This window comes from Protomyctophum parallelum (assembly GCF_964188405.1).
Source record: "Protomyctophum parallelum genome assembly, chromosome: 7".
NCBI lineage: Eukaryota > Metazoa > Chordata > Actinopteri > Myctophiformes > Myctophidae > Protomyctophum > Protomyctophum parallelum.
The window spans coordinates 7411458-7437850 of record NC_139705.1 but is presented as its reverse complement, the minus strand read 5'-3'; the positions used below and the strand labels follow the sequence as shown (position 1 = coordinate 7437850).

Sequence of the window (26393 nt, the reverse complement as noted above, 5' to 3'; positions counted from 1 at the left end):
GTCAAACCGCCAGGTAAAGCCTCATTGCATTTCCTCATTGATGTTCCACTCATTCTCGTTCATTTCGATTCACATCATTTGTCACATTCTCAGCACTGTTGCTAAACACAGTTCAAGTTAAAACTAGTCCAGCAGTGCTAGTGAGTTTCATAACGGGTAGTTTATAAAGTTTATTCCGCTCGTTTTCTCGAGTTAGATGTGTTTGCGTCGGGAGACGAGGGATGGTTTGACTCCCGGGACCTCGTTCAAGCATTGCCGGCTCCAGGACACCGTCAGCGTCGGTAGTTTCAGAAACGAGTGTCTCCGGTTCTGCTAGTTCAAGCCATGCTTCCGACCCCCCCCCCCCCCCCCGCTCCTCCAGCGCAGCAGCCATTTACATCGAGTGAAACCAGACATTACCAGCCTCTACGGCAAATGCATTTACCCAGTTAAGTGCCTTGTTTGCTGGGTATCATCGGACATCATCGGGATCACTCAGCTTCCCTATCTCCTTATCGACTTCACCTGCGTCCTACAGTCTCACAGCCAATCACGTAACATTCCCAACAGCATAAATACACCTCTTATCTCATCCCTTACCTGTTTGATACAGCCTCGCGCTTTCAAAATCATTTTACTCTTATGTGAAACAATTCAAATGCACCTGCTTCATCCACATGGACCTCCTCTTCTTCATACTCTGTATCTCCATCGATATCAATCTCAACCTGCAATAGGAGAGGAGACAGGACTGACATGGCTTATATTATAATCATATAACTATGGTGTTGTAGCCTACTGTAATCAATCAGATAAGACTAATCATAATCCATACATATTGTCATCCAACTGGAAGTCTGCTAATGCTTCAAGCTTAAAATACACCAAATGGGCAGTCCGAGTGTTGGGAATAGTCTTCTCTTTGGGTACATGGGGTTTGCCTGAAGTTGGTCAAGTTCAAGCCAATCAATAGTATACAGTTAACACAGAGTCAGAGTGCTCTGTTGGAGAACTGCAATACTGCCAACCCTTGCCACTGTGATCTATGATGGTGTTGGGGGTATATTATAAAAATATATAATAATAATAATTCTTTGAGTATGTCACGGTCCGCTCCTCGGACCGTGAACTTTGACTGTCCTTATTTAGATTTTGGACTTTAATATGTATTTCTGTCATTTCACTGTTTTCAGTACGTTTTGTATACCTTTATTGAAAGGATAAGCCCCTTCAGATGTCACATCTCATTTTAGAGGGGGTCCTCAACGCAGATACATTGTACAGTTCACAAAACAATACAACACACAGACAGGACAAAACAAAACAGAACAAAAGCTCTCTCAAAGATAGCTCCCACCCCACTGTTTCAACCCTAAATAGCAGAGTTCATATGGGGAAAAATATACCCATTGCACAATAAGACCATGTTACTAAGCAAAAAAAACAAACAAACAAGCAATACCAGCATTAATAATGTGATAATAATGAACAGCAGCATCGAGCCAGCAGGGAACACATATGAAGGTACATACAGATCAGTCAGTATGTTATGTTTATGGAAAACTGCCAAGAAGAGTATGTTAATTTAGAAGCATGAGCACGGCGTTAGAAGGTGTATGAAAATGGATTCCTTAAATACGTTGAGGGAAGTGATTGATCTAAGTGGACTTGGTAGGTCATTCCAATCAGATGGATGTATTTGCACATGTATGTATGTATTTGCACATGTGTTCCTGACTGTTTCTCTTTGGTTTTGTTTTCTTTTACTCTGTTGTTGCCCTGGTTTGTGTATCTTATTTTGTAGTATTGTTCCTAGTGTTTCCTGTCTTCCTAGTTACTGTTAGTTACCTTGTCTAAACTACTTTGTATTTGTCAGTGTTTCCACCTGTGTCCTTTCAGTCCCCCAGCCTATCCTAGTGTTGATTGTATTTTGGTTCCACCTGTGCCCTGTTATCCTGTGTCTATTTAAGTCCTGTGTTTGCATTATGTTCTTGTTGGTTCGTAGTTCCCTGTTGTGTGAGTTCCTGTAAGATTTCTGTGATGTTTCCTGCCTTCTTTGCCCTGTTTATGGAAGAACCTCAGTTATTTAATAAATCCTAAGTTTATTGCTCTGCCTGCTGTCGCCTGCATTTGGGTCCTCATCCGTACTCACTCTTAACAGAGTATAATGTAGAAAGACTGCAAGATCATAAAGTCACACATTTGCAACATCATGAAGTCAAAATGTCTGAGCCATAAAGTTGCAAATAGCTTCTACTTCCTGTGTATTATGCTTGCAGAGTGTTGCGGCCCTCACCTCCCTAGACATAATTTTGCCCTTGGGGGAAAGATATTTGGGGAACCCTGTGTTACACATTTGGAGGGTGTCCAGACAGGGTTTGTATGGACAAGCACTGAAAACAGACATCCAAGGGTTTCTGATGAGAAACCACAAAGCCAACATTTTAATGAATAGACGCTAGACACGCACTACTACTACAAAAACAAAACACCACGTAAACATCCCGGTATGGTGTTTTTATGTTTTTATACATATTACATATTCCAACGCGTTGTACTGCCTGCGCATAAGCTGTGCTCTTCATGCTCCATATCTTGAGGGTCAGTGAATTTCATCATCTGTGACATTGTATCCTGCTGTACCACAAATCAACCCTACGCGTTGCACTGGTCCGACATTGGGATTTGGACTATTTTGAACTAATGCTGGTATGGAGACAATGCCATTTTTATATTTACCTTTTCTTCCTCTTCTGCTACCTGTGCTGCAACACCTTCTTGCTCCACTCCTTTTTTCTCTCTGACAGAAACAGAAGAGGCCATTTAGAAAATAAAACATATCTTCTTTCCTCACCCGTCATCCACTTTTCATTCTCCTGTCTCTTCCTCTGTCCTTACTTGCAGTCTTCTGTTCCCATCCATCTCTATATAATTCCACTTCATCATCTGTCCTTTCCCCATCTCTGTCCCATCCATGATGCTTTGAAGACCTATAGCTGTTCTTTTCTTACTCCAATCCTCCCTCACTCCCTTCGAACTACTTCCCTCTGGTAGACGGTACAAAGTACCAAAAGCTAACCGTAACATTTTTTTAAATTCCTTCATACCAAATGCCATTAAGACACTAAATGATACCATGTCTCGCTAGATTTGTTGTTTTTCCAATGTATTTGCCACTGTTGTCCTGCACTTTTTTGCCATGAGAAAATTATTGTGTAAGTGTTGTTGCTGTTGTTGTAACTGTTTGTTATTTACTGTTGTTGAGACCGAAGACAAATCACCACACTTGGGCAATAAATAAATAAAACTAACTAACTAACTAACTAACTAACTCACTCCATCCTTGTCTTCCTCTACAACATTCTTCCTCTCATCCATGTTCCCATATCTCTACCCTCTCTCTCTCCCTTCCCTCGGCCTCACTCACTCTGTCTTCTTGTCGCCTCCGTCTCCTCCAGCCAGGTTGTCCACGGCGATGGCCAAGAAGACGTTCAGCAGAATGTCTGACATATTAGATAAGGAGTCAAACGGAGAGGAGAGGAGATCCTTCTGATAAGGCCTTCGTCACACTCGTTTGTATTTAAATGAGGTTTTAGGGAAGTCAGTGGTACTGTATGCCATCACATAATGGAGGAAGTCTCTAATGTTGCTCTGCATGGAGAGGGAAGTCTGGAGCACTCTGGTGGAGCTGTTGCCCCCGCGACCCGACTACGGATAAGCGGTTGAAGATGGATGGATGGATGGATTAATGGACAGTAAAATAATATATTTATAATATAATTAATCTAGTCCTCTTTTGGATTCTCCGAGCCCCTTTAGGCATTTCCGTAAGTCATTATTACAGATAATTACACCAAGCACTTGGAGTATGCACTCAGAGCTGTACGTGACAAATAAAACACTTCTTGTTTTTTGATACATACAAGTTTAGATTGTATTAGATATAATGCTCATTACTTGTATGCATTATTACAAATACTGTATATTGATACAGTACATGTGTGTAATATTGCAGATATAGTCATTAAATGTCCAAGACTGGTACGTCAGGCCATATACATATCAGAACGATGCAAGTCGGGAATAAATGCCCACCCGCTGGTTGGAGTCTTATAGGCTTATCTCACATTTTCAGAAAGACTGCCTCATTCTGCCTCGCTGTGGCTTCCTTCACCCATGATCACGTCGCCCTCTCGTACGTGTCCGCCCTAATGCACATGCTGTCACTTACTGTACTGTATATATAAGTATGAGTTATGCCCATGACCGACAAGACAAACAGACACATGTCTGGTGAAGTAGTAGATAGATAGATGTGTACTGAAGGATACAGTTACCACAGATGAACAGGATGACAAAGTAAACGCAGACGATCATTCCTGGAAACACAGGACCTCCATACGCATGGATGCCATCATACATCACCATGTTCCAATCTTCACCTGTTAATATCTGGAACAACCAATCAATATATTACTGGTTATACGTCGCATCGCCGCATTACAATCTTGACGTGTTAACCCATTTTGGTGTTTTAAGCATTATGTTATACTTTAGCTATTAGAAAATAGCAGATCTACAAGCTCATAGCGCGGAACTCGGCTTGTAGATTTGCTAGAGCTTGTAGGTCTATTTTTGTAAAGTCGTGAAAATGTGGCGCAAATCTTAGAATATATATTTCAGAGCGAACATTTTTAACTAAAATATTGGCTTCTGGGGGGTCCCTGGAACTACATATTTTGAGATGGGGGTCCGTGGCCCAATAGAGATAATTCTGGGGGTCCTTGACATGAAAAAGGTTGAGCACCACTGACATAGAAACATGGGTTTTTCAGAAAATAATTAGGATTTTGAAGCCTTTTTTTTTATCGACGAAAAAAGGTTAATATTATGAGCAGCACCAATGAGTATTATTGATCCCATTGCACATCACCAATATCAGGAACGAGTCCGAACAAACACTCAGTATATTGGTCCCATCACCAATATCTGGAATACAGTATCAGCGTGTGCCCATGCACTAGCCAGTATCAGGTGTGTGTGTGTGTGTGTGTGTGTGTGCGTGCGTGCGTGAGAGAGAGACCTGGAAGCAGGTTAGCAGTGCTTGTGGGAATGCGTCAAACGTGCTGCGCTTGGTCTGAGTCTCGTCAAAGTTGAACTTCCCTCCAAACAGCTGCATTCCCAGCAGAGCGAAGATGATGAGGAAGAGGAAGAGCAGCAGCAGCAGGGAGGCAATGGACTTCATGGAGTTGAGCAGAGACGCCACCAGGTTGGACAGGGCTGTCCAATGACTGGACAGACGGACAGACAGACAGACAGACAGACAGACAGACAGACAGACAGACAGACAGACAGACAGACAGACGTTGGAGTGTAAGTACATTTACTCAAGTACTGCATGTAAAGGTTTACGTTTTTCACACTTTTAAAGCATATCCGTGTTGGTCATCATAATGGGCATACAGTACCTAACAATAGATGCAAAAAAACCCAAACGAAAGTCTTTTGTGTATTTTTATACCAAAAGTCCTTAAAAAGTTGATCTTAATTACTTCCTGTGAACGAAAACGTGCTGTGTGAAATACACTTTCATATTATATACATTTAGCTTGATTTCATTCACCTGTGTGATTCCCATGGCTGCCCATTCATCCCAACACTGCTGGACTACTCCGTTTTGAATCTCATTCCAGATGACGTCTAGATGGTGTATTACTCATTGTAATCAGCACACAGCAAAATATATACTGTATCTGATTTTCGAAATAATTTGAGCACTTTTACTTTGGTACTGTATATTTTGATGACAATACTTTTTAACGCAGGACTCTTTTTTTTTTTACTTTACAGAATATTTTTATATTATGGTATTATTACTTTTCCACAACTGTAAATAACATTATCAGCATTACCCATAATATTATCCTCTCGAACTACTACTGCTAGTACACACACACACACGCACACGCACACGCACACGCACACACACACACACACACACACACACACACACACACACACACACACACACACACACACACACACACACTTGTAATCTTGTAAACTCACCGCGTGACTTTGAATATTCGTAGCAGTCTGACGCAGCGCAGAACAGAGATTCCCAGTGGAGGCATGATGCCTATCTCCACCAGTATGGTTTCCATGATTCCACCACACACCACGAAGCAGTCAAAGCGGTTAAAGAACGCCACAAAGTAGTGACTCATACCCACGCTGTACATCTTAAATAACATCTCTACTGTGAAGAGAGACAGCAGCACCTTGTTGGCGATGACTGGATGGAGAGACACAGAGAGAGACAAAGATAATTAAAGAGAGAGAGAGAGAGAGAGAGAGAGATGTACTATATGTTTGTAGCGCTGCCACACATGTTATGAAAAGGATTTATTTTATTTATGGCATTTAAAAGTGTATGTCATATATATATATAATGGTCCTTAATTAACGCCATCCTTTAAGGGTAAGGCCCTAAGATGTTTTATTTTGTTATTGTTTAAGGGGTGTTTTGAAAGCCTATGTTATGATTTGAGGGGATTGTTTTGATTGACGGGTCCGAGGCTGTCTGACGCACGACAAAAGAGGCGTTGGTCGCCGGCCCGCGGGAGGAACCAAAACGAGAGAGACAAACCGTTCAGGAAGTCCACGAGAGACCTGGATCAGTTTGATTAATTATTTATTAAATAATAGACTCTGCTCGAACGCTATAGGTGGAAAATAGCTAAGGCCACATTGCAGCACCCTATACTGCAACACAGAAAAGACTGGGTGAGACCGTTTATATTTCTTTTACACCCCGCGAGGATCCACTGTTGTTGTTTTCATTTGGAATAATTACGTTTGGATTATATCGCTTCTGGGGATCCCTTTTCCTTTTGGATAACTTTTTGGAGTGACATTTCGGTTTTCCCTCTTTCTGGGACGTTTTGGAGCCGTTTGGATTTACGGAGCGATAAGGAACAATATAGGAGCGTGCGGGCGTGCACGAGACGCGGACTTTAATTACTCTTTTCTTACAGACCTATCTAATAAACTATTTAGCGGGCGTACGTGCGTGCGTGCGTGCGTGCGCGAATCGCGGACATTCGGTTCAAACGGATTCATAACTTTCAGATCATTCATTTGATTTTGTGGGTGTTTATACCTGTCTGTATTATTATTATTATTTCATTTGGTTGGATAAAGAGCCACATTACTTCATCACCACTTCGCTGTGTTCTCATGAGTTTGTTTGCTGTTTGTCTATTGTCTAGTAAGCTAATCCTGTCATTCTACTTAAATCAGTTGTGTCTAAAGGAGATCAGTCAATATCCCGTAATATAAAAAAGAGTAACAGTTACATTTAATTATCAAACCGTTACATATGGTGGCCCATACGGGGACTGATTTAAATTGATTTTGATAAACTTGTTTGGTTTAGCTTTACAATATGGCAACACCAGGAGGAGGAGAACATAGTGGCAATGTGTTTACTCCTGTCCATGATTCTCCCTTTACTCCAGTGGTTGATCTCCCTGTATTTAATGGTGACCCAGATTTCACCTCGGGATCTTTCACCACAAGGAGAAGTCCCCCTCTTGAAACCTCATTAAGTGATTTGTATGGGGGGGATGAGAGTCAAAGAGAGCAGGATGAGGCCCAGGTTGAACCTGATAATGAAAATAATGATAATGAAAATGATGATGACGACGACGATGATGATGATGATGATGATGATGATGATGAGGGGAGGGATGAGAAAGATGTGACTCATTACAATGAGCTTAAAGGGGAGGTGAATTCTCTAAAGGCTGATCATGATGAATTTAAAGGTGAGGTGACTTCTCTAAAGAGTGTTAATGGGGAACTTAAAGGTGAGGTGAAGTCTCTAAAAAAAAAATTGGTTAAGCTCGAAAATGATTTTAGAGCTTCTATAGCCAGTTCAGTGAACAGGGAGGCCCACCTAAGGCAGTCCTTTGAATCTACACTCAACAAACTAGGAGAAGATATCAGGGCAGACATGCAGAAACTGGAAATGGATACTATAAACTGTTTGTTACGCAGGGACGACGAGTGGAAGAAAGAGCTTGCTAGGGCAAGACCTACTAGTACGCCTGTGGCAAGTAGACCTCCAGCAGTTTCCACCGATGTCAGCTCCATAGCGCCCCCTATGTCATATAGTCAGTCTGGTGTGCATTCACTCTCCTCTCCGTCTTATTCCAAACCTCCTGTGCGGCTGGAATTTCCTACGTTTGGTGCCACGACTGAAACTTCCGATGTCCTTGCCTTCATTGATCAGTGTGAGACCTTCCTTGCCTTAAGACCCCTCTCCAACCGTGAACTTTTGGGAGCCCTGTCTTCCGTCTTCAAGGGGCCGGCACTCAGCTGGTGGCAGGCTGCAAAAAGCCATGTCCACGATTGGGTCTCATTTAGAAGTGCCTTCATGTCCGCTTTCCTCTCCTCTGACTACATGACAGAAGTGGAGGAGAGACTGAGGTCCATGGTGCAGAAACCAGAGCAATGTCTCAGGGATTTCGCATACGATTATCGTGCACTGTGCCTCAAGTGGAAGCGAGACATGCCAGAGGAAGATATAGTGAGACGCATCTTGAGTAACATCAACCCTAAAGTGGCTGGCTGCCTGCGGGGCACTGTGACGACAGTGACCGAGCTAGTAAAGGTGGGGTCCATGGTGGAGAAGGACTTCTCAGGAACCCAGGACTACTGGCAGAGGGTGAAGGCGAGTACTGACAAACAGGGCAAGAAGGAGAAGAAACAGTCGGCGAAGACCATTGCAGAGCTTTCTCTAGTGCAAAACAAGAGCTACAAAAACAACGAAAACAAGCTCCTGTTGGTCCCGGTTACCATCAAGGGAATCCCAGTTGAGGCAGTGGTGGACACTGGGAGTTCTTTCACCCTGATTAGGGAAAGTCTGTGGAAGCAAGTCATGCTACCAGACGAAACCTTACCGTTTACCAGGCAGGGTTTTGTCCTAGCTGATGGCTCAGCTCATCGAGCCCTGGGCAAGAAAGATCTCGGATTCGACTGGCATGGTGTGAAAAGAACCATCGACACCCATGTGATGCAAGATCGCCATCTTGTGTTCCCCCTGATCCTTGGGCTAGACTTCCTTGCCGAGACCGGTGCCATTCTTGATCTGGCTAAGAATAGTTATGGGTTGAAGACTGGAAAAGGTTACACCTATTATCCTTTCTTAAGCCAGAAGGCCAATTCCAGCTTGTGGGACAAGTCTCCCACCATCGTCTACCAACCAGGCATCCTTCTCTACTACGCCTTGCCTCCAGGGGAGATGAGAGATTGCTGGGCATCTACGGTCAACCCAGAGTTACAGGTTCCTTATGACACAGACTGTCCGGAGGAGCTACAATGGCTCATGGGTGACTGGCCTGCTGTCACCTCCAGTAAACTGGGGAAGACATCGGTGGTGAAACACACCATCTTCGTGCAGGATGAAGTGCCTGTACGATCCAAGGCGTATCGTGTGTCTCCTCAGAAGAAGAAGGTCATTGAGGAACATGTGGAGAAGATGCTGGTAGATGGGATCATTGAGCCGTCACAGTCAGCTTGGTCATCACCTGTAGTTCTGGTGAACAAACCAGACGGGTCCTACAGATTCTGTGTGGACTACCGAAGGGTGAATGCCAAGACACTGCCAGACGCTTATCCGATGCCCATCATACATGATATCCTTGAGTCTTTGGAAGGGGCCTCATGGTTCAGTTCCTTGGACTTGCAGTCTGGTTACTGGCAGGTGGCGATGGCAGATGAGAGCAAGGCGAAGACTGCTTTCATAACCTCTCTTGGACTTTTCCAGTTTAAGGCTATGCCATTCGGTCTGCGGAATGCTGCAGCCTCCTTTCAGAGACTGATGGAGACGGTCTTGGCGGAATTGAGGGGAAAGCTATGTTTTGTGTATATCGATGACATCATAGTCTACTCTCACTCCAAAGAACAACATCTTCGAGACTTGGAATCCGTCTTCCAGAAGTTACATGCCGCCAATCTCAGCCTCAACATGAAGAAGTGCCACTTTTTCAAGCGAGAGCTGAAGTTTTTGGGACACATCGTCTCCAACAGAGGCGTGGAGGTTGATCCATCCAAGACCCAAGCTGTGTCTGACTATCCTGTCCCTCAGGATCTAAAGGCTGTGCAGCGTTTCCTGGGGCTTGCGGGATGGTATCACAAGTTCATTCCCCGTTTTGCGGACATGGCAGCCCCTCTCAACAATCTGAAGAGGAAGGGAGTGGAATGGAACTGGACCAGCGAGTGTCAAGACAGCATGGAAGCTCTGAAGCAGGCGTTGCAGAGCTCGCCAGTGTTGGCGCAACCCAATACCTCACTACCTTTTCAGGTACACACGGACGCCAGTGAAGTGGGTCTCGGAGCCATCCTCTCCCAGACCACCGATGATGGTGAGCATGTAATTGCTTACGCGTCGAGGGGACTCCGAGGCCCTGAGCGGAATTATTCCACTTCGGAGAAGGAGTGCCTGGCCGTGGTCTGGGCTGTGGAAAAGTGGAGGCACTATCTGGAGGGACCAGAGTTCACAGTCTTCACGGACCACGCCGCACTGTCCTGGGCTTTCAACTGCCCGAAGACCACCTCTCGACTGACGCGTTGGATACTCCGACTGCAACAGTTCAGCTTCAAGGTTCATTATCGGAAGGGTTGTCTTAACGTCGCCCTGGATGCACTGTCCCGTGCTTACGAACCACTCTCCATTCACTCCTCACCCTGTCTTGTCATGTCCTCGAAAAGCCCCTCGGATTTGCCGACCACATTGGCAGAATTGGCGGCGGCCCAAGGAACAGACCAGGGTGTGATGGACCTGAGGAGAGACAGCGGTCGGACAACATCTCCACCCGATCGCATCGGCTTCTGTGACCACCAAGGGGTATTGTACCGAAGAGTACCGGTGAAGAACCAGGGAGAAAAGTGGCAGTTGGTCGTCCCGCAGACTCTGGTGGCAGAATTCCTGCGGTACTTCCACGACAATCCGTTGGTTGGTCATCTGGGTCGCCTGAAGACCCTCTTACGAGTGCTGGAGGTAGCCTGGTGGCCAACGGTCCGGAAGGACGTATGGGATCACACAAAGACTTGTGTGACCTGCCAGCAATACAAGGCAAGCAACACCAAGCCGGCAGGGCTACTACAGAGCACTCAAGTCACCGCTCCCGGAGTAATGTTAGGCATCGACCTGATGGGTCCATTCCCCAGGAGCAAAGCCGGAAACGTTTACCTCTTGGTGGTGGTGGACTATTATTCCAAATGGGTGGAGATGTTCCCCTTGAGAGACAGCAAAACACCTCGTCTCATCAAAATCCTCAGGGAGGAAATCTTCACCCGCTGGGGGGTGCCCTCGTACCTCGTTTCGGACAGAGGACCTCAATTCACTGCCAACTTGTTGATGGACCTCTGCAAGGCTTGGGGTGTTGTCCAGAAACTCACCACCAGTTACCACCCACAAACCAACCTTACAGAACGCATCAACCGGACATTGAAAACCATGATTGCATCATTCGTCGGCCAGCACCATAACACCTGGGACCAGTGGCTACCAGAGTTTCGCTTCGCCCTCAACACAGCTCACCAGGAAACCACTGGGAAAGTCCCTGCTGAGTTGGCTTTGGGTCGGAAGCTCCAAGGCCCACTGGAGAGGCTGATCAATAAACCACCGTCTCCTGCAGACCAAGCCGCATATAACCTGGTGGAGAGACTACAGAAGATGGCGGAGGAGGTCAAGAGGAGAGTGGGTGTGCACCAGGCTAGACAAGCTAGGTATTATAATGCCCGCAGGAAAGAAGCGCACTTTCAAACGGGTGACCTAGTCTGGGTCAGGACTCATCCTCTCTCGAAGGCCAGCGACAAGTTCTCCGCCAAGCTAGCGCCCAAGTGGGAGGGGCCAGCTAAAGTACTGAGAAGATTAGGGCTGGTGAATTACCGAATTGGATGGAATAACCCACCTGATAAACAGGACACTGTAAATGTGGTCAATATAAAAAGGTTCTATGGTACCTCACCCTAGTAGCCGATGGCTGGAGGGGGGGTCTATGTAGCGCTGCCACACATGTTATGAAAAGGATTTATTTTATTTATGGCATTTAAAAGTGTATGTCATATATATATATAATGGTCCTTAATTAACGCCATCCTTTAAGGGTAAGGCCCTAAGATGTTTTATTTTGTTATTGTTTAAGGGGTGTTTTGAAAGCCTATGTTATGATTTGAGGGGATTGTTTTGATTGACGGGTCCGAGGCTGTCTGACGCACGACAAAAGAGGCGTTGGTCGCCGGCCCGCGGGAGGAACCAAAACGAGAGAGACAAACCGTTCAGGAAGTCCACGAGAGACCTGGATCAGTTTGATTAATTATTTATTAAATAATAGACTCTGCTCGAACGCTATAGGTGGAAAATAGCTAAGGCCACATTGCAGCACCCTATACTGCAACACAGAAAAGACTGGGTGAGACCGTTTATATTTCTTTTACACCCCGCGAGGATCCACTGTTGTTGTTTTCATTTGGAATAATTACGTTTGGATTATATCGCTTCTGGGGATCCCTTTTCCTTTTGGATAACTTTTTGGAGTGACATTTCGGTTTTCCCTCTTTCTGGGACGTTTTGGAGCCGTTTGGATTTACGGAGCGATAAGGAACAATATAGGAGCGTGCGGGCGTGCACGAGACGCGGACTTTAATTACTCTTTTCTTACAGACCTATCTAATAAACTATTTAGCGGGCGTACGTGCGTGCGTGCGTGCGTGCGCGAATCGCGGACATTCGGTTCAAACGGATTCATAACTTTCAGATCATTCATTTGATTTTGTGGGTGTTTATACCTGTCTGTATTATTATTATTATTTCATTTGGTTGGATAAAGAGCCACATTACTTCATCACCACTTCGCTGTGTTCTCATGAGTTTGTTTGCTGTTTGTCTATTGTCTAGTAAGCTAATCCTGTCATTCTACTTAAATCAGTTGTGTCTAAAGGAGATCAGTCAATATCCCGTAATATAAAAAAGAGTAACAGTTACATTTAATTATCAAACCGTTACATGTTGTCAACATGATCAAATTGTTAATCTCTAGTGTGCGTGCATTAGGGCATTAAGCAACTAGTCGACTAGTTTACTAGTCGACTAGTTTACTAGTCGACTAGTAAATCCACTAGTCGACCGTGTTGGTACTAATTGAGTTGATAATAAAAAAGAAAAAAAAAAGCTTCTTTTTATTTCCCCCCCCCCCCCCCCGATTTTGTAGGCCTCAGGATCAGGTAGATTATAGTTATAGTCACCAATGAACACAGTTTTTAAATGTACAAATATTTATTTCCAAAAAGAATGTTTTAATTTATTTTTCTTTTTTACATAATAGGTGGTTAAACAACTAGTCGACTAGTAAACTAGGCAACTAGTCAACTAGTAAAAATGACTAGAAGTGAATGCCCTAACGTGTGTGCATGTGTGCGGGCGTGCGGGCGTGCGGACGTGCGTGCGGGCATGCGTGCGGGCGTGCGTGCGTGCGTGCGGGCGTGCGTGCGGGCGTGTACCCTGGAGTTCCGTAAGCCAGTCAGGTTGGTTGTAGTGTTCGGAGGCAGAGATCGACGTGTTTAAGAAGACGAGCAGGAGGACCAGCCAATAAAATGTCACAGATTTAACAGCTGTGCGACAGTTCCTCCTGCAGACCCTGTTCCATCGACGCAGCACGCGACTGGAGAGAGACAACGAGACGCGGGGGAAGGGAGAGAGAACGTGAGAGAGAATAAATAGATTTATTGCAGAAGGAAATTGAGAAGAAAGAAGAAAGAAGTATTTGACTCTTGTAGGGTACTGCAGTGTATCTTGGAGTATCACAGAGTACTGCAGATTAGAGCAGTGGTTCTGGGACCCAAACTATTGAAAACAGCCAGCTAGCTTACAACCTACCCATAAAAATGGGTCCCGAGACTCCCGACCCACTATATGGGAACCACTGGTGTAGAGTACCACAGACGTTTTACTTCTGACATGATGGATGCCGGCTACTTATTAAGGCATTTAAATGTCATCTTTTCTTGTAGGATTTTATAAAGAAATTAAATAAGATTTTGTGGAACCTTAAAGACAAACGTTACGTCATCCAGACGCCCTACATATCTAATACAAGGCAACACATATTCTGTCACGGTCTAAAAAAAAACTCAACTATGTATAGGCCTTTAGTCTTAAAAGGTTAGTATATCTAAAGTTAGTTAAGTGGATATGCATGATGTGCAAGAAGAAACATGACACGGACACATTAAGGCCAACGGTTACACACTAACTTGACACTTCAACACATTAACAGCTGAACGCCTTATCACTGTTCAGATTAACATGAACACCTCAAAACATTTAATGACACTAGAAGACACGGTAACACTTAACACCTGGACACTCACCAGCAGCTGATCCTCATCATCTTTGCACTGAGAGAGAGAGAGAGAGAGAGAGAGAGAGAGAGAAATATTCGTAGAATTGAAATATAATATGATCACGCACGCATGCATGCACACTCGCTCGCACGTATGCACGCACACACACACACACCACCACTCTCTCTTGTCAACGTGTTAAATGCACTAGAGCAGCATCCTTTATTATTTATATTGATTTACAATGTATTATTCTGCAATATTAGGTAATTATGGTAATATTGTACCATACACTCAGAGAGCGCTGGCTGAGCACACCAGGACCGCTCTCTGGTCATTCACTAATTCAAAACATTCTGAGTGAAAAGCTCAGTCAAGCGTGTCAGCAAGTGATTGTCAAAATATCATGGCTGTGGGTTCTTTGGAAATATATTATAGTATTGTTATAGAACAGGTTATAATGTTTATACATGGCATGAATTAACGTTAATTTGAATGCAATAAAAAGAAAATAGCAACAGTAATCTACTCTGTGATATCGGAGCAGAGTGTCACCCTGCTGTGTTTTCATATGTACCTTCTTATGGGTTTTACTTTTATTTTGTGTACCAGCACTTTTATTTTGAAGTACCGGTAATCTAGTGTCTCTTGGTTTCCTCTGATTGTTACCTGTCTTGTCTAACCAGTCCTGTGATTAGCCGGTGTTTCCACCTGTGTCCTCTACTATTCCAGTGTTGATTATCAGTTGTATTCACCTGTGTCCAGTTAGACCAGGTCTAACTGACAAGGTCTATTAGACCTTGTCTAATAGACCTTGTCTATTTATATGCCCTTGTGTTTTCAGTTCTATGTTGTTGCATTAGTTCACTGTGAGTTCATGTTACTGTTTAATTTGTAGATCCCCTAGTTTTCCCATTATAGTTTTCCTGTGCTCTCCTTGTTTTCCTCGTGTTCTGACTGCTTACCAGTGTTTGACTTTTGCCTGTACCTGGACTTTTACTTTGCCTTGACTCGAACTGTGAAACGTTTCTAATATTACAATTATATTTACAAAAGTGATTAAACACATTGAACACAAACAGTGTTCTTGAGGACGTGAATGTGGTTGAACCTTTCCGCACCTTAATCCCATGTAAAATGTGCTGATAATCTTTTTGCACCTTAATGTCTAATGCTGCTAGGTTTATGCGTGTTCTAACAAAAAAGATGGAGCTTGCAGCACACCCCAATTATTTGCACCTGTAACCAAAGTGTGTGTGTGTGTGTGTGTGTGTGTGTGTGTGTGTGTGTGTGTGTGTGTGTGTGTGTGTACCAGCAAATCTGACAACAGTTGTAATGTTCTTCATCAATGTTTACTGTGTTTTCTGAGACTGTCTCACTCGCTGGAAGACTCGCTGAGAAACAGACAGACAGACAAATGGAGAGTGAAAGGAGGGAGGAATAGAGAGAGAGATATGGTGTGTGATATGAGATATGGTGTGTTAAAAAAAACAAGTCACCAGAAGAATACTACAGTATGTCTTTTTACTTTACAGAACCAAATATTAAATAAGAATTCATATATAATTTGAATTAATAGAAGCAAGAATTCAAAGATAGCGTTTATTCATACACTGTGTGCGTGCGTGCGCGCGCCGCGCGCGCGTGTGTGTGTGTGTGTGTGCGTGCATGCGTGCGTGCGTGCGTGCGTGCGTGCGTGTACCATGTATACTATGTGATTCGGTAGAGTGGCTGAACCAACTGAACTTCCCTTTCTTCCCTGAGAGTTCAGCCAGCGAGGGTCTTCCTGAACGATAGAGAGAGAGAGAGAGAGAGAGAGAGGGAGAGAGATTGGTTAATTACAAAGTTGCTGACAAAAGTGTCCAGCCTCTCAGCTATTATACCACTCACACACACACACAGACCCAACAGTACATACGTGAGTGTGAGTGTGATCCTCCGTCCTCATCATACTCATCCATGTCCTCTGCCTGTGTGATCCAGTCCATGTAACCACACAGATCCTCCTCCAGCTGTTGCTTCTCTCTCAGCTTCTGGAAGTCTCCGCGAGCCTTCGCTTTCTCTCTCTCCTTAGAGAACTCTCTGCAAGGAATAAAATATGTATATGGAGGCTAGGGCTGTATTTTGCGTGTCTTAAGTACCAGGTCTTATTACTTAACTTAAGACCTGGAGGCGTGGTCAATGCTCTTTGGCCACTCAGAATAGCCAAATGGCATTGATCACGCCTCCAGGTCTTAAGTTAAGTAATAAGACCTGGTACTTAAGACACGCAAAATACAGCCCTAAATCCCAATCCATTTTCGTCACCGCTAAACCCCTTATCCCTAAACTTCTTTGCCTTTTTTTTTTACTATTTTGCACAAAAGAAAATTAATAGTTAAAATGGCCAGTCTACAAGCTCACAACATGTCGATGTAGATTGGCTAGTTGAACTATTCAAAAATGTTTTTCAAAATAGTAAAAAAAGGCAAAGAAGTTTAGGGATAAGGGGTTTAGCGGTGACGAAAATGGAGCCCTATTATAGTGTCCCAGCAGAAGGGTGAAATCAGCCGCCAACTAAGGGCTTCTGCCAGAAATACCCCATTGCCCGTATAGGTCTAGTCTCCCATTGGCTTAGAAGCCAGCCAATCATGAAAATCTCGCCACTACATGGCTACTAGACCACGTGACTAGACTAGAAAGTTCAATCATTGATCAGCTCTGCAAGCTGATAATAACCTGTCAAAACATTTTCAATTTGAAACTGTTTTGAACTGTAATATTGTGATTTATATTTGAGGGGCGCTAGCCACTCTATATATACAGGTTTAATGTTTGTTTTTAGTTCAAAAAACACCATTGACAATGAAGGGAAAACTTTCCTCATCTTGTCCCTAACACAAACATTAAATCCCATTAACAAAAACGTTTTGTCATCGTTTGTTTACATCACCTAATCAACATGAGTTAGACTTTAATATATTAGCGCCCCTCACTTCACGGGTGTGATTTTTTAAATCACACACCTGACCTAACCACAAGTTGAGAAAGAAAGAATACTGCACTTACCCACTGAGGACTCCCAACACCAGGTTAAGAACAAAGAAGGATCCAAAGACGACCAGACTGACAAAGTAAACCCATGGCAACTCAAAGCCTATAGCATCATTCATCTGCATACGCACGCACGCACGCACGCACGCACGCACACACACACACACACACACACACACACACACACACACACACACACACACACACACACACACACACACACAATAATAGAATAAAAGAAAATGTTAATAATACATTAATTTACTAACTTGCTATGTACTAGTTAGCTAGCTATGTTGTTCAGTTCAACTAACACAGTAAAACATGCAAACTAACTTGCTATATAAATAAAAAACCCATTATTACCCAGTAGTAGAGTATGCCTGTCTTGTCTATCCCTCTACTTGCATACCAACAGTAAGTTAGAATACACTAACTAGCAAAGTAACTATCTACCTAGTTATATTAACCCATTCAGGACAGGAACCAAATCTTTGCTTCTGGGGCTGTCCCTGGAACAACATATTTTCAGATGGGAGTCGGCAGGCAATTACATAATTTGTGGGGTCCTTGACATGAAAATGTTTGAGAACGAAACATGGGTTTTTCAGAAAATTGTCAGGATTTAGAAGGCATTTATAGAATCGTCCTCATGGTCTAAATGGGTTAACTGCATCTAAAGAACGAATAAACCAGTTCTATTACCCAGTAGAGTACGTCTGTCCATCCTTCCATAGTGATACATTGGAAAACAGTCAACATGGCAAAGAAGAAGTTGTCAAAGTTGGTGATTCCTCCGTTAGGCCCGTCCCACCGACCCCTGCACTCTGTCCCGTTAACCACACACTGTCTGCCGTGGCCCGCAAATGCACACGGGAGTGGGTCGTCGTCTACGTAGTTATCTGTGGGGACACACACGCACGCACGCACGCACGCACGCACGCACGCACGCACGCACGCACGCACGCACGCACGCACACACACACACACACACACACACACACACACACACACACACACACACACACACACACACAGAAGAACATCACATTTGGGACAAAAATAATTATAGTTTTTAACCTCTTCAAACTCCACAGAAGAAGCCTGCATCAAAGACTTGTTCCTTGAAAATGTACACAGTCTGTAATGCCTGATTTGTACTGCACATTGCAATGTTGTTGCACACCACAAATAGATCTTCTATTTTCACAGAATATAAATCGTCGTCTTTGCTATACTGTTTTATTTTACTAATACTATATATTTTTTCATTTAGACTTATGGTAATATCACAAAATTACGGGAATTATATTATCAATGAATTTTTATTCAGCTGAATAAATGAACACCATATTTTCATATTTAAGTTGCCATTCATTATTGATAACCACCTGAAAATGTATCAATAATTGTATGCTCTCCTATGAAGTTGAGGGACCAGCTCAGTTCTTAGAAAGCAAGACTGTGTGTGTGTGTGTGTGTGTGTGTGTGTGTGTGTGTGTGTGTGTGTGTGTGTGTGTGTGTGTGTGTGCCTGTGTGCGTGCGTGCACATACCTGTTCCTAAATAATAGCAGGTTTTGTGCATGCGTCCAATGAACAGTTCCAGTCCAATGATGGCGTAGATGATTATGACAAACAGAACCAGTAGAGCAATGTGGAGCAGTGGAACCATTGCTTTCATTATGGAGTTTAACACGATCTGTAGACCTGATAGACAGACACACACAGACATGCTGTAGACCAGGGCTTTTGGAGCTCAAAAAAGAAATTAGTTGTTTGCCCGTGACCCAAACTAGTGAAAACAACAGAACTACAAGCTCACAGCGTGCTGCTTTGCGTCGCGTTGTGAGCTTGTAGATTGGCTATTTTCATTAGTTCTTAAACATTTGTTTTCAAATTCATGGAATTTCTTTGATTTTTCTTTTATTTCTTCGTGAAATTACTGAAAAAAAGAATCATTGAATTTGTTTTGAGTTCATGAAAAATGTAGCTTTTTTTTGGGAATGTTTTTCGAAAATGTTTTGAAATAATTATAATTAAAAGCCAAATGTAGGAAACAAAAAAAAGGGACCGATAACAATGTGTCCACGACCCACACATGGGTCCTGACTCCTTTGTCCCGACCCACTGTTTGGGAAACAGTTCTGTAGACAGGCAATGTATTATGAATAATAATGAGGAGTGAGGAGGACATTCTACACACACACACACGCACGCACGCATGTATGCACACACACACACACACACGCACACGCACACTCTGACACACACACACACACACACACACACACACACACACACACACACGCACGCGCACACACATGCACACGTGCACACACATACTTACTGGGAACTCCAGAGACCAGTCTGAGAGGCCTGAGGACTCTGAAGGCTCGGAGAGCTTTAACATCCAGACCTCCAGGTTTTCCAGGCGTGTGGTGTGCTGAGGTCGCTACCTCTCCTGATTTATGAGTCATTGTCTCCAGGAGAACACTGAATAACCTAGAATAATGTAATATGACAATGCTACAGTCATTCAGCCATAATATGTTTATGCAATATAACACATGAAAAGAGGAGGAGTACTGTATCATCGTTATTGGCACAGCCGTGCTATGCGGCTACGACTGAAAAGTGGCGTGCCATCGCCTTGTACAGTCGTATAGCAACAACCACCATACAGACAACCTCAATTAATTTCCTTGCTTTTACCAATACAACAATACAACATTAGAACAGAGAATAGAGAAGAATTCATATTGAGGGGCAATTCGCTCTTGAAATGAAAAAAGTCTGACTGAGGCAACAAGTAGTCCCCATTGATTCAACCTGCAGCCAATCAAGGTTGTGATTTAAAAGTGAATAAATACCACAAGCACAAAAATAATCTGTGTTTTTCATCAGTGGTATATCCACTGAAAAGCTTTGCAGTGGCTACTACGGCTGTGAATTTTACATGTCTAGAAATGTAATCACTATACTGTGTACTGTGTCACTGACTCACTGGCACAGCAGAATGGGAGCAGCTTCTAAGAATGTCCAGGCTGAACAGTAAGCAACGGTGGAGTGATATTTATAGTGATGAGGCTTTTTTTAAATTGACCGTTGGTATATTGCCGTTATTGGCAGTGCACAATATACCGTATCTTGGCCAAACACGACGCGTGGTTGCGCGTGCGCGCGTGTGTGTGTGTGTGTGCGCTCTTTCTAACCCCACTAAAACGATGACAAAGTCTAGAAGGTTCCATCCGTTCCTGATGTAGGAACTGGGGTGCATCACCAAACCATAGGCCAAGATTTTCAGGAAGGTCTCAATGGTGAAGATGATCAGAAACACATATTCTACTTGTTCCTAAGAACACAAAGACAAAATATTATTCATGTTGCGATGGTAATTAATTGGTGTACAACATCAAATCCATAATAAAGTGTACTATATGCAGTATACTCTATACTCACCAGGTCATGGTTTGTGGAATTTGAGTCGTCTTCTGGGAAAGGTTTGGACACACCCAGAGCTATACAGTTAGCAAAGATCGCTATCAAGATGAAAACGTCAAATGGCCTAAGAGCGAGAGGGGGTTAAGGACATATAATAACACACATACTGTAGGGCACATTCATAAACCCTCACTCCCCCATCAGAACGTGACAGTATAGGGCCTTGGTGACATGACCTCAAGTCAATATTTATTTTATTACTGTAAATTACTGTATACTAACCTATTCATTCTGGGATATTTGTTTCTAATAAAATAATGCCATGCACGAACTTCGATCATCTTAACCATGCATTACAAATTATTTAATTTAGTAATAAATGGAATCTAACATAACGTATTATATAATAGGCCTATTTATCAAAATTTTAATGAACAAACAATCTAAACATGTCTCATGAGCATCCTCACTATAGCTACATCACTGCCTTACTCTTCATCAATGCCGTGTATGGGAACTGTACTGTCCTCAATCGCAAAGCCATGCAGACTACAGGGTTGTGCAACAAACAGCCAAGTGCGTCAGTGGATGTGAACTTTCCTCCGTCCAGGACAAATACGACTGACCTTGGGTCAGCAAAGCTTGTAGGTTTATATAGAGAAAGAGATTCTAGCCACGTCCTCGACCTCTGTCTATAGTGGCTTCGTAGCCTCAGAGCCATGGCAGTATGATACTATGATTGCTAAATAGCTCCCCCCCCCCCCTCTCCCCCCAGACATTCAGGCATATGAACGAACAGGCCAGGGAAATAATACGCTTAATTGGGTAATGCTAATGTGCTTCGAATTCACAAACTAGAACGCAACAAACACTCCAAACAACAAGAGTTGACTACCTTCGGAGTTCATTACCAAATACATCTATACAGTATGCGCAAACGAGAGCACATCACACCCATCCTCCACTGGCACGCTCCACTGGCTCCCCGTCGCATTCCGGACACAATACAAGATATCCCTGCTCGCTAGGGCATTAACGACTTGAGATTTTTCCCAGTCGACTTGTCGGACAGTAATTTATCGATAAGTCGATTTATCGTTTCTGTCGGCGGGGGGGGGACGCGGACGCGGACGCGCGGAGGGGGGGGGGATTTAACAGGGGCGGGTGGAGCTGCCGCGCGCTCAAATACGGAGCATGTCAAACATAGCACTGCGCATTCAGTGGCCTCTCCAATATGACACAGTCACACAGTGCATGTATCATCTATATCAGAGGTTCCCAAACACCGGTGCCGGTCCGCGGGACACGTGGCACTGGTACGCAAGAGGGGAATTCTAAGTTTTGCGTCGTTTAAAAATGTCCAATCTTTGTATCTTTAGCAGCAGCAGCTGTAGGCTATTTTGTGACGATCGCATTAATGAAACCAAACGCTACACGCGGTTCCGGTACAGGATTATTATTTCATGTGAATCATGTCAAAATGAAAAGATGATGTTATCCAGGTAAAGTAGTGGTATTGGCACACAGCGCAGCAGCAGCACCGAGAACACAATGAGAGATATGACATTATTATTCTCCTCCTCCTCCTCCTCCTCCTCCTCCACAACTCGATAACGTTCTCATTTGTTACTCATTTTCTGAGCCATGCAAATAAACAACAACCCGCACTGACCGGAGACGGAGAGGTTCATGTGCGCTGCGCGTAAAGCTTAGCCAGAAACAGACAGTCATTGCGTCAGCATGCATGTAGCCTCGGGAACCCAGACGTTATATTTCCAGCACGGAGGTGAGGGGGATATCGTTTGGGGGTAACGTTTGCGTGCTTCTATCTGTTACTTCTCTGACACAGCGCAGTTCAAACAGACTTCAGCCAGTCTCAATAGTGGGACACCGCGCGCTGAGAGCCACATAGCCTACACAGCTGCATTTGGTTTTTAATTAAGGGCGCGTTCTGAACGCAATGAAAAAAGGGGAGGAAAAAAAAAAAAAAAAAGCTCAACTTTCGACTCGCGCTGCTGCGAGTCGACTCGTGACTCGTTTATCGATAAATCGATAAATCGATTTTTTGATGAATGCCCTACTGCTCGCCCATCAATGCATCCACGGAAATGCCCCCCCCTATCTCAAGGAATTAGTCTCCCTGAAACCCTCGACCCGCACCCTCCGCTCCTCAAACACATACTGCCTCAACCCCGTCACGGCCAACCTGCGCACCATGGGTGACATGCAGGCGCAGTTGCCCCTGAACTGTGGAATGCCCTCCCCGCACACTTGAGAGCGCCACAGTCACTTGACTCCTTCAAGAGAGGACTAAAGACCTATACCTTTTTAACAAGGCTTTCTTCTACATCCTGCACTGGTTTTATTCCCTGACCCATGCCCCCATGTTCAAAACGGTTTTGTTTTCCTTGATGCTTAATTGTGTGTTTTTAATCGTGTGACGTTATTTTAAGCTTTTGTCTACTGTAGGACGTTGAAAGAGCATTATAAATAAAATCCATCATCATTATTATTATTATTATGAATGCACAGTAAACACATGCACACATAATACACAAATGTGCATATGCAGATAATAAATAAATAAACACACACCAGGGGGGCAGTCAGACAGATATTTTGTGAAGCCTGAAACTCCTGAAAGTTCATATAATGGCCTGTTGTGGCGCTGTCACTGGACCCAAAAAAACCCATAGCCCCATAGAAGTCCATGTATTTGGGCCCAACTTCACCTAGACTGTATTACCTTAATAAACATGGTCAGGAATACTTTCTGCTTCCAGTCACTAGTTTAATGTCTCATTTCTAATGTCAAAATATTATTTTTGGAAAATTATGGTCCCATTTATAAAATAAATGACCATAAAGTCGCGTATGTTCTGAGGGGCGTGGCTACCGTTACAGTCTATGATCGGGAGTCCCCACCCACTCGAGTCAAAATAAAAACCAACGGAGAAGAAGGGGGGAAGTCCCGCCTCGTTGTCTGGGCAGCCAATGGCCAGCTGGGCCCAAACGGAGCCAGCCAATGGCCAGCTGGGCCCAAACGGATCTAGAAAGATGGCGACTTACAGTGCAGGAATAAGAGGCTTCATTTTACGTCCATGTTAGACCCGGGGAACGCTTTGTCCATATTTTTTACAGTCTATGATACACACACACACACACACACACACACACACACACACACACACACACACACACACACACACAGAGTGAAGGATACTTCCATTCAACGATGGACAGAGCAGCTCTTCTGATGGGATTGTTGAGTTTAAGACAGTACAACGCTCTGGGAGCTCTCTGTACCTGATTACTGCCCTGGATCTAAAATGAATTCATCAAAACATTACATATATTAACGTGAATATATCAGCTCTCTCCATGGTTAAGAATATTAATCTTATTCATTCATTATTCCTTTCCTCTGCTCCTCTTCTTCCTCCCTTCTATCTCCCCTCCCCTCCTCCCCTTCCTTCTATCCTTTCCTCTGAGTCTTGTCGTCTCTCATCCTATTTCTCTATCCCAGCCACTTCAAATGATAATCACCTGCAGGTTACTTATCACTCCAATACAATGGAGCCAGCAGGCTCGCCTGCATGGAGCAGACTGCATGTATTCTCCGCTGCGATTAGGAAACACGGTAGTGACTTATACATGGCCGGTTAAGACCGATATGAGGTTAGGGGACTTACGGGCCGGTTAAGACTGATATGAGGTTAGGGGACTTACGGGCCGGTTAAGACCGATATGAGGTTAGGGGACTTACGGGCTGGTTAAGACTGATATGAGGTTAGGGGACTTACAGGCCGGTTAAGACCGATATGAGGTTAGGGGACTTACGGGCCGGTTAATACCGATATGAGGTTAGGGGACTTACGGGCCGGTTAAGACTGAGCTTACGGTTAGCGTTAGATGGGTTAGTAATAGTCGGACAACGTGACCAACGCCACGGGTCGGACACCTCTGTGGACACCAGCCGGCTACTAGCCTGGGCAGCATTCCTGTTCGGGTTTATGATCCGGTCGGGAGCGGATGATATCTCTACGTCATGTTGTAGTACTGTTTTGTAGTCATCAGTCATCCGGAACTTCCTTTTCCCTCAAACCGTTTTTTTCTCAATAAAAGCCGCAGGCTACGAGAGCTTTTATTGTCATTCTTCCGGTTTGAGGGAAAAGGAAGTTCCGGATGACTCTTCCTGCCTGATGACTACAAAACAATACTACAACATGACGTAGCGATATCATCCGCTCCCAACCGTGTGACAATTTTGTACTACAGACCAGGCCTCCGAGGTGGAAAGCCTGGTGACGCGAGGTTAGTCGGCTACTGGTGCTTATCGCTTGATCATCTCCTTAATTCCTCTATACCAGTGGTTCTCAAACTTTTTCGTGCCAAGGACCCCCAAATTGATTTATTTGGCCGTGGACCCCCATCTGCTAATGTCTTGTCCAGGGACCCCCAGAAGAAGAAAAAAGAATAACAAAGGTTTTACACATTAGCAGATATAGCATGCAAGCTCGGAGGTCTACAATTTTTGAATAGCCAATGGTATAAATGGATAAAGTGGTTAAAATGATTGTGAAGTTATTGCTACTTCTGTTCCACACCATCCTTGTATCCTATAGTGTAACTCCTCTCCTCCTCTCCTCTCTGGTATCATATACCTTCTCTCGCCCTGTCCTTCTTCCTCTCCTCCTCTGCCCCCTTCTCTCCTTCCTCCTCTCCTCTCACTCTACCTGTTTCTTGGCATGGCCTCCTCTCCTCTCCCTCTACCTGTTTCTTGGCCTGGCCTCTTCTCCTCCTCTGCCCCCCTTCTCTCCTCCTCTCCTTCCTTCTCTCCTCTCCTCTCCCTCTACCTGTTTCTTGGCATGGCCTCCTCTCCTCCTCTGTGTTGCAGTTGAACTGGTGGTGGAGTGCAGAGTGTCTGTCCTTGTCATCCGCACCACCACTTCCTCTCCGTCTCCATCCAGCTCCGCATCCCACGCCTCCTCATTCTCCTCTCCTTCTTCTCCTCCTCCATCGTCCTCCCCTCCCTCCTCCTCCTCTTCACCTCCGTCCTTTCCATCCACTGCCCTGGCGTAGCCATTTTGACCGGTACCTGGGGAGAGAGCGAAGGTTACAGGGAGAGAAACAGAGTAAGATTTTACCCCTCACCTGGTCTGTCCATGCCATAGGATAGCATGATACTAACCAACCTCCGAGGGTCTCTGTTGTTATCCCTGTGACAAGCCTTCCTTTCCCCATACACACCTAATGATCCATCTCCATCCCAAATTCTGGAGCTTTTTACCATTTAATAGAGTTAGATTTGGGCCATATAATAAGTCAATGAGGACCCTTGTCTTTCTGAAAGTGAACAACAATGTTCAGAGTGATTATGTGTCGTTGGCGTTAATGTTCAGAATGATGACATGTTCAGCGTTTACCTAATATGTTGCTTATGTAACCCAGGTCCAGAATAGGGTTAAAATGGGCTAAAGTTCTACTTTTGGTTAATGATAGTATGAGGTGATATTAGTAGTAGGAGG

General features: G+C 44.1%; 1 protein-coding gene across 1 annotated transcript in view; it reads right to left on the bottom strand.

The window, feature by feature from the left end:
• LOC310861448 (voltage-dependent L-type calcium channel subunit alpha-1D-like) overlaps positions 1–25946 on the bottom strand; it is a gene marked incomplete at its 3' end in the record, with an annotated part of 53948 nt that extends 28002 nt beyond the window's left edge. The window contains 19 exon segments of the mRNA XM_083768880.1: positions 644–707; positions 3374–3405; positions 3408–3482; positions 4311–4431; positions 5063–5270; positions 6049–6274; positions 13549–13709; positions 14419–14445; positions 15704–15785; positions 16103–16177; positions 16310–16473; positions 17440–17543; positions 18130–18326; positions 18979–19131; positions 19772–19926; positions 20637–20776; positions 20884–20989; positions 24089–24189; positions 25722–25946. Of these exon segments, the coding sequence (XP_083625006.1) occupies positions 644–707; positions 3374–3405; positions 3408–3482; positions 4311–4431; positions 5063–5270; positions 6049–6274; positions 13549–13709; positions 14419–14445; positions 15704–15785; positions 16103–16177; positions 16310–16473; positions 17440–17543; positions 18130–18326; positions 18979–19131; positions 19772–19926; positions 20637–20776; positions 20884–20989; positions 24089–24189; positions 25722–25802 (2272 nt within the window). The 5' untranslated portion in view covers positions 25803–25946.
• Positions 25947–26393: the final 447 nt, after the last annotated feature.